General features: G+C 35.6%; 1 protein-coding gene across 2 annotated transcripts in view; it reads right to left on the bottom strand.

Annotated features, from left to right (window-relative positions):
- The window catches only part of TDRD3 (tudor domain containing 3), a 159,577-nt gene that overhangs the window by 33,891 nt on the left and 111,333 nt on the right, over positions 1 to 14,353 (bottom strand). For both annotated transcript variants that reach the window (XM_021697897.2, XM_021697896.2), the window contains one exon: positions 2,891 to 3,741. In XM_021697897.2, coding sequence (XP_021553572.1) covers positions 2,891 to 3,741 — 851 coding nt within the window. The remainder of the gene's footprint in view (positions 1 to 2,890; positions 3,742 to 14,353) is intronic.

Below are 14,353 nucleotides of genomic sequence, written 5' to 3' on the forward strand. Positions count from 1 at the left end.
ATGCGGGGCTCGATGGGATCATGGGCTCGATGCAGGACCCTGGGATCATGACCTGAGCTGAAGGCAGACACCTAATGACCCAGGCACCACCCAGGCACCCCAATCCCATCTCTTTTAAAGGATGAATATTGTTTATTTGTTTAATGGTGTAATTTCAGAGAGCCCACAGTCCCTCACTCTAAAATGAAAGTACACATCCATTTAAAATCAAAATAGTCACCTTAGAAGATCATCCACTTATTGTAAGAATACTCTAAAAGCTCAAAACATTTTGGGAATTGTTAGGTACTCTCACAAACTATATGATATTATATTAAATATATTCAGAAAAGGCAACAGATGAATTCAGTATTATTGATTTTTTTGAGATAATTAGTTAAAAGTAAAGTTTTATTAATAATTTCATCAGATGTTTCAAGAAATTAGGGTAATAGCATAGCCCGAACTATCTGATATATCCCAAGCACCTGACACTTAGCAGCCACTCAATTATTGTTTACTCAATATTTGTTGAAGAACTTATCTGTTAAGTCTAATATCTGAATATATGTAGGTCTGTTATTATTCTGTTGCTTATTTGTTTCTCATTCATTTTCTCTATTTTTAACCATGCCTCCTAATTTTTTATAGGATACCAGACATTGCAGATGAAATACACAAGAGGTTTCAGAAAATGTTATTTTTCACAAAAAGAGGATTATATTTTCTTCTGGCAGCAGACAGAGTACAAATGGATATCCTTGAGCCTGTAAATGGTTGGTTTTAGGCTTTGTAATGGCTTGTTTGTATTGGTTTTGCACTTAGTACTAGGGCATGATCCTTGTGGGATTTCAGTGGAAAGCATGAGTCATATACTAAGCCTTTCAAAAGTTATTGAACTTCGAACTCCATTTACTTCCTCTGCTCATCAAGATCACCAATAACCTTACATTGTCCAATACAGAAAAACATTTTCCATTCTCAGCTTAATCAAACTTTCACAGAAGCATCTGACACAAGTAGCCACTCCAAGATAGACACCGTTAGCTCTATAAACCAACACCGGTTTCCAACTACTTCACCTTTACTTGCCTTTACCATGAGGGAGAACAGCTAAACATAAGTAATCTCCCACTACCTAAATCAAATAGTTCCTGTATGTTGGAAGGCGAGTGGCCTGAGTTGTAAGGGTAAGAGTCTGGGTGTTGAAGAACACTGTACTTGCTTTCCAAGCCTTCCTAACAGCCAGGGAAGAGCCATGTAAAATAGTTCCAACCAATGAGATTGTCTGGTGGTATTTCTGGAAAGGCTTTTGCTTTTCTGGAAGGAAAAAAAAAGACACAGCTAGTGCTGTCTCCTCCCCTCCTTCTAGCCTTGAATAAAAATTCGACAGTAGAGATGCTGCTTCTAGACAGATGCTACCTCACATTCAAACAAAAACCTTGTAAGACTATGCCATCTAGTTATACCACCCTGTACCATTCTCCTTGTTATCATCAGGAAATATCTAACACCCTGCTTATGTCTCATCATTCACTGAACACAATAGGGCCTAGTTCCTGATCCCTGGCCCTACTGCATCCTTTTAAAAGAGCCAACCACATTCCCTAGCCTGAATTTCAGTTCCCTGAAAACTACAGTTAACTTTGCCTCCACCACTCCTTTTAGCCAAACACAAACTCTCATGGGCACAACGTTACCGCATCAACTGAAATGACTCTACCTATGAAATATTTATTTCAAATATTTTTTTCTTTAACTTGATCCTCACATCCACCCAGGTGTCTCACACTATAACTCCTCTTTTTTTACTATGATCTTGCTGATATCTCCAGTCCCCTACCACCCTCCTTTTTTTCCAATATAAGTGCCCCCTTCAGAATTAACTAATTAACATGGTCAAGAAGTAATTATGAAATCCCTCCACTGTGGGAGAAGCAGGGCTGCAGAGGAAAACTAGACAGACATAGCCCTGCCTCCAAGAAACTGAAAATTATGGTAGGGGAAGGAGCTATCGATCCAAGAACCAAAACTAAAAATACTTACAAACTGTGTTAAGTTTTAGAAGGTGAACAAGGAACTGATGAGAAAGACAATAGTGAAGGAGGGAGGAGGGGGCAGGGCAAAGAAGGCTTCTCCAGGAATTGATGTTGGAGCCAAGCCCTCAAGGACGAGAAGAATAGCTGGTAGAAGAGCATATCAGGCAGAAGGGAAAACATGTGCAAAGGTCCTTCTCTCTGAGGGTCCCTCTCTCCTCTTCCCCCTCCTGTTCTCTGTTGATCTTCTCCCTCTCAGCCAGACTCTTCTATCTGATCCACTGTATTCCTTCTTGACCTCATCTGTCTTTCCCTTCCCATTTCTTCATGATTTCTTGCTTTCTATAGCATATAACGTAGAACTAAAAGAATGTTTAAATTATTGGCTTAATAATTATCATATATTGTTAGCTAAATAATTAACCGTTCTGTTCTTATTTTTTTAAGTAGGCCAACTGCATATTTTCTTTAATTTAAACGAAATCTGCAGAATTTAACTGTGACACTCAACTCATTTTCTTCCTTGGGAATCATATAACTTTACTGGAAAGAAAAGGAAACATTGACAGTTGATGATAAATGAAGTAACTGATTAACTTCACTTAATTACTTTTAAATACTGTTCTGATATACAATCTAAAATCAAATCTTACCTAACCAAATTTTGTGACTGATTCTCCCTAAGCATCCATAAAAAATATTAATATTTTATTTTTCCTATTTTATAAATTACACATCTATAAATTTGTTCAAAGACTTTAAACAGTTACAGCCATAGAACAAAACTCACAGTCCCAAAGCAATGGCCTTCTACGGTCTCACTAGAATGTGACATTTAGTAATATTAGTATATGATAACTTTAGAACATGCATACCTTGTTGTCTTCCCAATAAAGTGCAAAACATTCATCTCCAGGTTTCCACAATTTTGCATACTCCATAGGAATAGATGATTCTAGTATTTTTTCTGGTTTAATTGGCCCAGATCTTCTTTTGGGCCCACTATTGTAAAATACTTTATCATCATAGGGTGTAGCTGTGATGGGTCCTGCTGGCTTAATAGGTCCTACTCGCCTGCCCTTCAGTGGCATGTCTGTCTCTCCATTTGGAACACCAATGAAACTATTAGTTCGGACAGGATTCTGGAAATCAGTATTTACATTGAAATGTTTTTCAATTTTTACACCACTGAAAGTTTCATTATTTATTGTTCGTGGTTTCCTGTCATAAAAATGATCAGGATTTGCTGTTTGGTTTTCTCTTTTCCCACGTTTTTGATTATTATAATCAGTGGATTCTTGAGGAAGTGGATTTTCTTTTGCCTCTGTATAGGACGGACCTTTTCCTGATCTGCTTTGCATAGAGTTATCCCTTTTTTTAAAAGCACCATCATTGTGCTGAGAACTTAAAGGGTATGAAGTATCTTTAGTTCTGTCATATCTAGAATAGAGTCTATCACACTTGATTCTCTCTTCAGCCCACACGTCAGATCCCAAAGAAGTACTTGGTCTTTCAGAACCTCTGTTTCTAGGTAATCCACTGCCTTCTAAAACGGACTTTGAATTTTGGGTGTCTCTTTGAAAACGAGGAGGTTTCTCATTTCTTGGCTGTCTGGTATCATTTCGAGGAACATATCTTGGTTGATTATTATCTTTTATTCCATTTTGCTCAGTATTTGACAATCTGTGTTGTCCCTGATGAAGCTGCTGCAGCTGTGATTTAGGTTCTGAAAAGTAAAAGTTTATTATATACAAATTAAATGAAGACTCTACATTAATACCAAATTATTTAAAAATACCTAAAAATTATTATATTAATACAAATTATCAAACTACTTATTCTAGCATCTTCCACTACCTTCCCACCTCAATGTCTTAATCCCTCTCTGCTTCCTTAGAGTTCTGTATTTCTAATGGACAGTTTTCCTGGTCAGCCACATTAAGTGAAGTAAAGCAATGATATGAATCATGAGAAAATGGTGGATAATCCAAAAGGAATTTGTTTTTGCCCTTGAATGTTCGCATTCTTATAATATAGCTATCTATAGGTGCTATTCTGGTAATTCATTTCCCCAGACATTAATGAAACAGGATTGCAAACTGCTAAGAAGCTGCTATGACACTGCACGAGTACAACAACCCTTGCTCAACTCCTTCCTGAATTCCACTTCAATTTAAATACATACGCTATCACGGTCAGTCAAATTCTAGCCTTTGCAAAGATGTTACTCCTCAAATCTGTCTGGATCTGGAATTGCTAAGTGTTTAGATTACAAATAGATACCCTACCACAGAGAAGAATAAATAATTTTTTTGACTTATCAAAGTAACTAAGAGCACGTACTACTTGGAAATACAGAAAAAAATGTCAAAAATATGATGAAGCACAATAGTGCAGATAATGTCCAACTAGTAACCCAAAGCGGTAACATGGTAAATATATACTCATGGATAATTTAATGGCTGTATTTCATGTAGTGATTTTTATTCTATTTCGATCTGTAACTTGTCATTTACACTTTCTTCCTCTGCTGTTTCACACAGCATGTCTACAACCTTATTACCAAACATATTGACTGGTCTTTGCTGTACATGTCTTATTTCTCTTGTCATACACAAGGGTCACAATATTTCTCAACAGTGGCACTACTAACATTTTAATTGAGATGCTTTCCTGCTTTTTAAGAAAATTAACCTTTCCGACATCCAGGCACTAAATGCCAAAGCATTCTCCCTAGTCACTGTGACAACCAAAACTGTTTCCATACATTCTCAAACACCCACTGGAGGCAAAAGGTACCAGGTAAAATCTCTCAAACAGAGATAAAGAGAAGACCTTTAAAAGTTCCTGAGTGACAAAACAAATCACAGACTAAAGATCAAGACTCAAAATGGCAAGAAACTTCTCATTAGAACCACTGGAAGCTAAAGCCAATCTGATAGGTTTTTCATGTCTTTGAAATTAAAGGAAAATTATTTCCTAAGTACAATTCTATGCCCAGCCAAATCACCCATTAATTTTGACAAAGAATACATATTTTTTTAAATATGCAAGAGTACTACTCTCAAACAGTAGCCAAGACTATTTTACAGAGATATTTTTTAAAAATCACCTTTTCCCAAGATTTCCTTTATAAATATAACACAAATATCTTATTTTTAACAACTGTAGTCAATATTATATTTTTCTTTAGAGAGAAGAGAAATGGTCACCTGTGGTTTCTGCCAGCACTATTATCCAAGAGTGATCATTTAGGGAAGCAAGAACAGTGAACATAAGCAGGACACAAACTTGCAGCAGAAAGCATGTACTGGCCTTTGTTCTAGTCATTCTTAGAGAATAAAAACAGCAGTTGCCTCTTGCTGTCTATCTGCTATGTATTAGGCACCACACACCAGCACTTTACATACATTATCAATAGCCCCCACAGTAGTCTCAAGATACAGGTGTTACAAGATTTGAGTAATAGAGAGAGGTCCCTTGTACAGTGCATTGAAGAAAATTTTCAGCCTCCAAAACAAGTCAAATATGAAGGTATTTTATTTGCTGTCAATTAGGTTTGAATAGATATTTGAGAAGTAAGCATTTTAGATCTGCTATGTTTAGGAATCAATTTTTAAGTTATTCCAGTTAGGGCCACCAATATGATGGTCAGGATGTACAAATTAACTTAGGTCATCATGAGAGTAACTAAGTATCCTGGACTATAGATAACGATCTGGATAATCATGTATACAGAATGTAGGTGTGGGAGAATTTGATTTCAGTTCTTCTAAAAGAAAAAAAACAAAAGGACAAGATTTCCATATTTATTTGATGATGTACATTAGATTACAGAATAAAACAAGTAATTTACTAATTTTGAATATACTTCATCTCTATTATTATGCTGAGATAATAGTAGTGAGAGAAGAATCCATAAAAAAGTTTTTTTAATAAAAATTGCTCTTAGAAATAAATTAATTGTAATAAGGCAGAAAATACAATTGTGCCTTTAAAAGAACGTAGTTTTCGGGGGGTGCCTGGGTGGCTCAGTTGGTTGGGCGACTGCCTTCGGCTCAGGTCATGATCCTGGAGTCCCAGGATCGAGTCCCGCGTTGGGCTCCCTGCTCGGCAGGGAGTCTGCTTCTCCCTCTGACCCTCCTCCCTCTCATGCTCTCTGTCTCTCATTCTCTCTCTCTCAAATAAATAAATAAAATCTTTAAAATAAATAAATAAATAAATAAAAGAACGTAGTTTTCATATACACCCATTTTTTTTTTTCAAAAATAAAATAACAGTAAGCCAAGAAAGGAAGGTCCTTAAATGTTTCATCATTCTTGAATGCCTTAAATCCAGTATCTTTTCTTAGGTTGTTATGTAATGAAGTGAGATACATAGTAGGTATTTTGAGAGTGAGCTAACCTATTAAATAAATAACAGAATATGCTCAATTACTAAATTGTGTAAAATGTGATTTTAAGTAAATTAAGAAATAGCCCAAAAATCAAATAGAAATCTCCTCAGTTCTCCACTCAGAATCTAGTTGCTCTTTGCCACACTTCTTCAGAAGGCATGATGATTTCAAACCACCCAAAATACTACTCAACACCACAGGCCAGGTCTACAATCACTCCATCCAGTAATAAATATACTGAGATATTTTTCTATATAGGCAGTGGAATAAAATGAAGGTTTTTTTTAATGACCTGAAGAAGAAACATGAAACAAAAACATATATAGAAATTGGTTCACATTTAATAATAAGAGAAAAAAAGGGGAGATTAGCAAAAATAATGGAAAAATTCATCAAAAAATGGATAAAAATGTGAAAACATCTAAAAGATCAAAGTGATACCCTCTTTTTTTTTTTTTTATAAGTAGGGTCCACACCCAGTGTGAGGCTTGAACTCACGACCCTGAGATTGAGAGTCATGTGCTCCACTGACTGAACCAGCCAGGAGCCCCTAAAAAAATCAAAGTGATAAAAGCTCATATGAAGAAACTAATAAAAAATTGCTGTATGAGTTCAATCTGACTTGTGATAAAATGTTCCTATCACACCAGATCATGAGTTTCAAATGTATGTTTATAAGATAATTCATTACAATGTTTTACATTTCCACAATTTGAAATGCAAGAGTCATTAAAAATGAATTTATTAATTGCCACAAATTATTTGGGTTTGTATACAGGAATGTGCTAAATTAACCAGGCATCTTAAAATATTAATATTTCGTTGAATATTCATTTTCCAGTCACAGTTGTACCTGCATTTCATAGTAAAAAATGAAGTACATTTTGTTTCCTAAGATGATTCTTCAATTTATTCTGAGATATCTACCAGAAGAAAAAGTGACTTAATATTTATTAAGATTTTACAATGTGCCTGACTCTACTCTGAAGGTCTTTTGCCTACATTATTTCATGTAATTCTCACAATCACCCTGAAGAGCAATATTATCTTTATTTTATAAATAAAGAAACAAAGAAGGCTAGAAGCTAAAGAGTGTTGATGCCAGAATTTAAACTCAAATCTAACTGAAGCCACTATTTTCCATTATGCCAAGCTGCCTGCCCAGAGAAACAAAACAGAAGGCAACCAACAACATGTTAGCTACAATTTTATCACCTACATCTGTTCATTTCTGGTAAGATGCAGAAATCACAAAGACTTTTTCCCAATCCCTGATGGGCTGAAAAAATAAATTTGGATACTAGGAAAATTTGGATACTACCAGAATCCTCACCTAAAATTAACAGTTTCTTTCATTAATGCGGGAAAAAACTAAAACCCTTATTAAGAGCTGGACTGGTATTTGGAATCTCACAAACTGACAGAGATAGCAGTGGGTAGGGTACAACCTCTGGAGAAGGACTGCATAGGTTACACCACAGCTCTGACACTGAATAGTTTTGTAATCTTCGACAAGAGATAACTTTTGTGAGCCTCCTCTTTAAGACAGGGGTAACAACAGAGCCTACCTCAGAGGATTAACTAAGTTAATGCATGCAAAGTACTTTGAACAGTATCTGGCTTAAATAAGCACGCAGTAAATGTGAGCTGTCACTGTTATAATTATGATTATTATTAGCATTATAATAATGCAAACAAATTTTAAACAATACTTGGATGATAAGTTGCTTCCCTATTTACACATCTCCCCTACACCAACCCCTACCTTTAGTTAGGATCCTTACCTTGCTTTATTTATTTTTTTGTTTGCATTTGTTTTCGTTGTTGTTGTTGAAAATAGGGCGGAAAGAATGCTTTAGTAAAAATTTCACTGTCAAACTATAAAAATCGTATTATAGAGAAAATTCAGATAGATCAGAAAATCAAAATCTTACTCTAATACTGTTTCTCACCTAAAATATTATAAACATTCTCCAGATAAAATTCTCTTATACACCCTTTAAAATTTTTTTATATTAAAAAATACAAGAAATATTTTAAAAAAGTAAAAATCACTCATAATCCTATCGTAAGAAATATAAATAGAATGAAAGTACTATCTTCTACCTACTCAAGCCCACCTCGAGGGATAGCCATTATTAACATTTTCAGAGGTTATTCTTCCTTTTTATATAATTCATATAAACATATCTATGCATATTTTATTTTTAAACAAAAAAGCAGACTCATGCACATCTCAAAAGCTGCTGTATACTTTTTAAATCAATTCTATATCAAGGCCGTCTTTCCATGCCCAGAGGTATCTCATTCATTTTGATACTCCATGTTCTTTTTTTTTTTTTAAGTACTTTAAATATTATTATGAATTAACCAAATTGAGGGTGGAGCGTAATTCTTACTCATCATTGTTTTTTCCAGTGCCTAGCTATAATACAGTCAAACAAATGGTATTCAGTAAGTATTTACTAAAAGAAAGATAGTTACTAAAAACAATGGGAATGGAACAAGCTTCTAAGTTAAAAATCACTACCTGTTTAACACTGTCACCTGGGCTCAGCTAAGGGGGCAACACTGAAATAGAAAATACACTTTCCGTCTTACTTTCTGTAAGACAAGTTTGCATCAAAGCACATTGGGACAGAGTTAGACTGAGTTCAAGTGATTACAGGGAAACACTGCACAACATAGAAACACTGAGCTCAAGCCAAATAAATTCATTCTCCCACTTCTGAGTGATACGTCTTTGACAAAGTCACAAAAAGACCCAGTTTCTTCATCTGGAAAGTGTGGATAATTGTATTTATTACAAGATTATGGTGAAGAATCAATTAGAAAATAGTTGTGAAATTGCTTTTCTCATGGCCCGGATAAGGTCTTTGGTATTAGACTGACAACTGGAATTAAATCCCAGTCATACCATTGAGCAGCTGTGTGACCTTTTAAAATCGGAATAATGCTACCTACCTATTTTCTTCATTCAGTTACTCTATACTATAGTTAAGTAAGCATGGACTCTGGACAAGCATCAACACTGTTCTAGTCACTATATACAAAGCAGTAGTAAGACTCATACTTTATCCTGTGGTGCTTTAGGTATAAGGGGAAGAAGCAGACAACAAATAAGTAAACAAACTAATAATACAGTTTAAAATTGTGGTAATGACTAATTGAGTGTCTGCCTTCAGCTCGGGTCATGATCCCAGGGTCCTGGGATCAAGCCCCAGCGTTGGGCTCCCTGCTTCTTCTTCTCCCTCTGCCATTCCTGCCTGCCCCGCTCCTGCCCGCCCCCCCCCGCCATACTCTCTGGCTCTCCCTCTCTGTCAAATAAATAAATAAAATCTAAAAAACAAACAAACAAAAAACAAAAGCAAACATTGCGTTATTCAAAGATAGTTTTTTTTTTTTATTCTCATGGTATTCTTTCATAATTGTGACACACATTAAACTTAAGGCTAAGCTCACAAATAAACCTATTTATGACACTCAATGTTCACAGAATTAACACTTGAGTATCTCAAATCCCCTTTAAAAACAGCAAAGTCAAAGAAAAAAAGGGGGGCATGAAGCATAAAATCATCGCCGCTATAAATGAACAAATATGAGAATGCTGAGAAAACACACAACACACAACAATGATACAGCTGCAATGATACCCCTTCTCCAGTCATACTCAAGAGGCATGCAAAGCCCGAGCCAGGCCTTACAAATGCAAAAGGAAAAAAAAGTTTAGTTCGGGGAGTACATAAAATTCCTCATATAGTTGACCAAATGAACTTAGCTCCGGGTACAACTATACTAACATTCCCATTTTACAAATAAGGAAGTTGGAGAAGCTTGACCAAGGTCATACAACTAACTAGGGTAGAGCTGGGATTAACCAGGCAGTCAGGTTCCAGACTTCATTATTAACTGTCCTGCTATACCTCCTCAACAAAGATACCATTGTGCTAGTAGCATTAAATCATTAATAATCATGAGTCATTTTCAGTATTTCCTCATGGAACACAGGTTAGGATTCCATAAAAATATTTTTGTCAGAGTAAAAAAAGCACTACCTGTACAGATCAATTCATTAAATGAGAACACATATGTTTAATTTGGCTGATTTTCCTTCTTTTCTTTATAAACAAATTGCAGGAATATGGCTACATTACAAATTTCATATGGAAAATATGCCACTGGATTAATTTTTCTTCTACCTCTAAACACATTAAACACTCAGATTTTGTAATGTCCTCTCCAGAGGGCATTTCTAGCCACAATTTGGTCTTTTCTCCATCAGTAACTAACAGACACTCGAAAACAGTTTCGCTTCCTGGTAAGCGAGAAGTGTCTTGTTCTGAGTGTTCTCAGTGTATTAGGATCACACATGCGTCCACACCTGCGCAGTGCCTGAACATGTCCCAGGCGTCTTCCCTCTAGCCTCTCTTCAGTTCTCAGCCTGGATTTCACTTTTTCTGGGAGGTCCTTCTCCTCCAACCCCCAGAGACCGAGCCAAGCACCCTTGCTCTGTGCACAGCAATGTACACAACAGCACAGAAGAGAACTGCCAGAATCTCTCTCCTGTGCTAGACTTTGAGATCTCTGAACTGTGTTCTTTTTACCAATATATCCCTTCTAACATAGTACCTGCCGCATGGTAAGCCTCAAGTTAATACTGTGGAATGAATAAATGATCACTCACTATTTCCCAGACTGAATATGCACTGCTCTTATGAAGAAAAAAACATTTTAAAAAATAAAGGGTTTTTTGGGGGTAATTACTACTGTCTATTCATACCACCATGGTAGCATAATCTCTTATAATCTGCATTTTCTAACAACTTCAAGAAGAAAAAATTTTTCTGGGTCACCCTTCTACGGGTATGCTTTTTTCCTCTGATGAAGGAGCATTAAAGAAGATGAGGTAACGGGGTAGGGTGACACTGCCTTGTGGGGCCTAACATGTTCCCTGTTGTTGCTCCATTTTACCTGAGTCGTCAGGGCTCTTAATCCTAATGCATGAAACCCTAAACTATAAAGGATCATTCCTTATTTCTTTCCTTTCAACCAACTCTAATACCTAAATAAGCCCTGTCAGTCACATTTCTGTGTTTCTCATAAAACTCCTCTCAAACTGGATTATTTCATCTTCTTAGCATATCCTGGACATATAATAACACAAGAATTTTTAATCAAATGTAGCACTGCAGTCTTACTATCATCCCCATACTATTCACTGCCATTAATGCCTTTAGTTCAATTGTGCATTAGTGGACTTGGGTAAGTGAGGTAACGTTCCCTTGTTGATAAACTGGGCATTGATACAAGAGGTGCTAAACTTGTGAGTCAGAAACCATTTAGAAATAACAATTTATGTTATTTTTGCTTTAACTCAAATATCAACGTTTACTGCAGAAAATACACTGGAAACACCAACTAAAACGTCACTTATTATCAAACTTGCAAAAACTGAAAGGATAATGTGTCAAAACAACTAAAACTCTCATATAGGAAGCATCAGCCAAACTTAAGAAACTAAACTTGTGTGATCTTTTCTTCCAAGCTGATTAATATTTTCCAGGACCATGAGTATGATAATTTTAGACTCCATATTATCTTTGTAACACATTTCTTGCAAATTTCACAGAAAACTATAGCAAAACAAAAATGAGAACTCTTACAACTTGAAGCCAAAATATGCTAGTGAAATTTAAAGCTACTTTATTTTTGGGGACAAAAAAATGAAAGTAAAGAGGATTTTTATAAAGAAAAAGCAAAGGAATGTCCACTTACAGCTAGAATACTATTTTTAAAAAGCCCCTATGGTACAACAGCTTACCTACTGAGGTCTAAAATGATTCAAGTTCAATAGCTGAAACTACTGCAGAGTAATCCTCCAACAAGTAAAACAAAACAGAAATAAATAATTAAAGGTATTTGTTACAAAAAGCTGGTCTCAACTGACTAGGACATGAACTCACATCATAACTGAAGCATAACACTTTCTAATATTTCTATGTCTGTATTCCAGCCATCTTATACATAATTTTTTTTACCTCAAAATTTTCAATGATACAAATCAGGGCTTTTTGTATAAAATATCTTTAGATGTGTATATTCTGTAATGATCACGAAACTCTTTGGCTCTGAAAATTTGTCTATCAGCTCAAAATTTATATACTTGTTTCCTCAATAAAAAATTATTTCCTCTACAGATTTATTCTGTATGAATTCTGACCTAGATTATAAAATATAAGACCAGGGATTATGTCTCATGCCTTGCAGGTCCATGTAAACATACGCAGTTATTAAATGATTATGTTTTCCATATACTATAAAAATAAAATGTAACCTTTTAAAAATATAATGTGATAGGCAGGAAGAGAAATCACCTATCATCTCAAGCATATAGCTTAACTTCTTCATGCTATATTAAATATGCTCTTTCTTACCAGTCTCTTCAAAATAATCATTTTAATGCCCATATAACATTTATCTGCTGGATATCCTTCAGTTTGTCTTCTAACTCCACCACTTCACTGGCACTATTTTTGTCAAGGTCTTTAATCAGTGGTGTGCAGGAGCCAACTTGAACACTGTACTAGAACTGACATTAAATTTTCAGAAAAATCTGGAAGCTGTTTGTTAAACTACTGACAGTCTGAAATTGGCAGCAGTGGAAAGATTTACACCACAGAAACAGGAAAAGCTAAAAAACAAGAGCATTCCTCTGTTCCCACCTCTTCTCCCAGAGCCTACTGCTAAACATTCACCTGTACGCTGTTGATTCTACATAAACTCAACGGACACTTTCCATCCTTATCTCTCAGTTTCTCTCATACTCCTACCTCTTTGGCAGCTGCTTTCTCAGTTTCCTTTACTGGCTCCTCCACCCCTATTTGATCTCTAAATTCAACTGCCTGCTTGATGTCTCTCCTTGATTTTTAAAAATTAACATATCTTAAAATTAAACTCTTGATTGCTCTCCCCCCACCCCCACCAAACCAATAGGTGTTTAGAAATGGAGCATCATAGAAAGAATTCTGAGTTGGGAATCAGACAGACAGGGGGGCCATGTTCCAGTTCTTTAGTTCTTATGGGTAATATGTTTTATCCCTTCAAGCCTATTACTTATCTGTCAAGTGGAAATAACAACATACATTTGCGTTTGCAGATGATTAAATGAATTAATAGTATGCAAAGCACCTAGAACAGTTCCTAGCATATAGTAGATGCTCAATAATGGCTACTTATTATTCTATTTTTATGGTCAATAAATGCTTAAATGAATGCATCATTAATTGAGGAGGAGGAGGAGGAGGAAAATAGAAGAATGGCAAAAATGAAAAAGAGGTTCGTGTGTCCTAGCATTCTGAGAAAGGCTATATCTATCTTCTATAGATCTAAGTACCAAAGAAAATTAATTATATATCACAACTGATAGCACGGCTAACAAATCTTAAAAATATGTATGCCAAATAATTTGATTTCCATACATTTGCCTGAAAAAATAACCACTGCTATGCAAATAATTTAACCAAAATATTACTTTGGGGGGCACCTGGATGGCTCAGTTGGTAAGCAACTGCCTTTGGCTCATGTCATGATCCTGGAGTCCCAGGACCGAGTCCCACATTGGGCTCCCTGCTCAGCGGGGAGTTTGCTTCTCCCTCTGACCCTCTCCCCTCTCATGTTCTCTCCCACTCTCTCTCTCAAATAAATAAATAAAATCTTTAAAAAATATTATTTTGGAAGGTTATTGTTATAGCAAAATTTGGAAACTTTTAAATTAGTAACAACATTAATAGAATTACAATCAATTACTATGGGGCCATTAAAAATTATGCTGGCAGGAATATATAATCACATAGAAATACGGTTATATTTTATTGTAGGACAAAAAAGCAGCTGTATGTAAGTATGATCTCAAACAGAAACAAAAATAGAATATGGTGATGAG

The sequence above is a fragment of the Neomonachus schauinslandi genome, chromosome 3, assembly GCF_002201575.2.
Source record: "Neomonachus schauinslandi chromosome 3, ASM220157v2, whole genome shotgun sequence".
NCBI classification, from domain to species: Eukaryota; Metazoa; Chordata; class Mammalia; order Carnivora; family Phocidae; genus Neomonachus; species Neomonachus schauinslandi.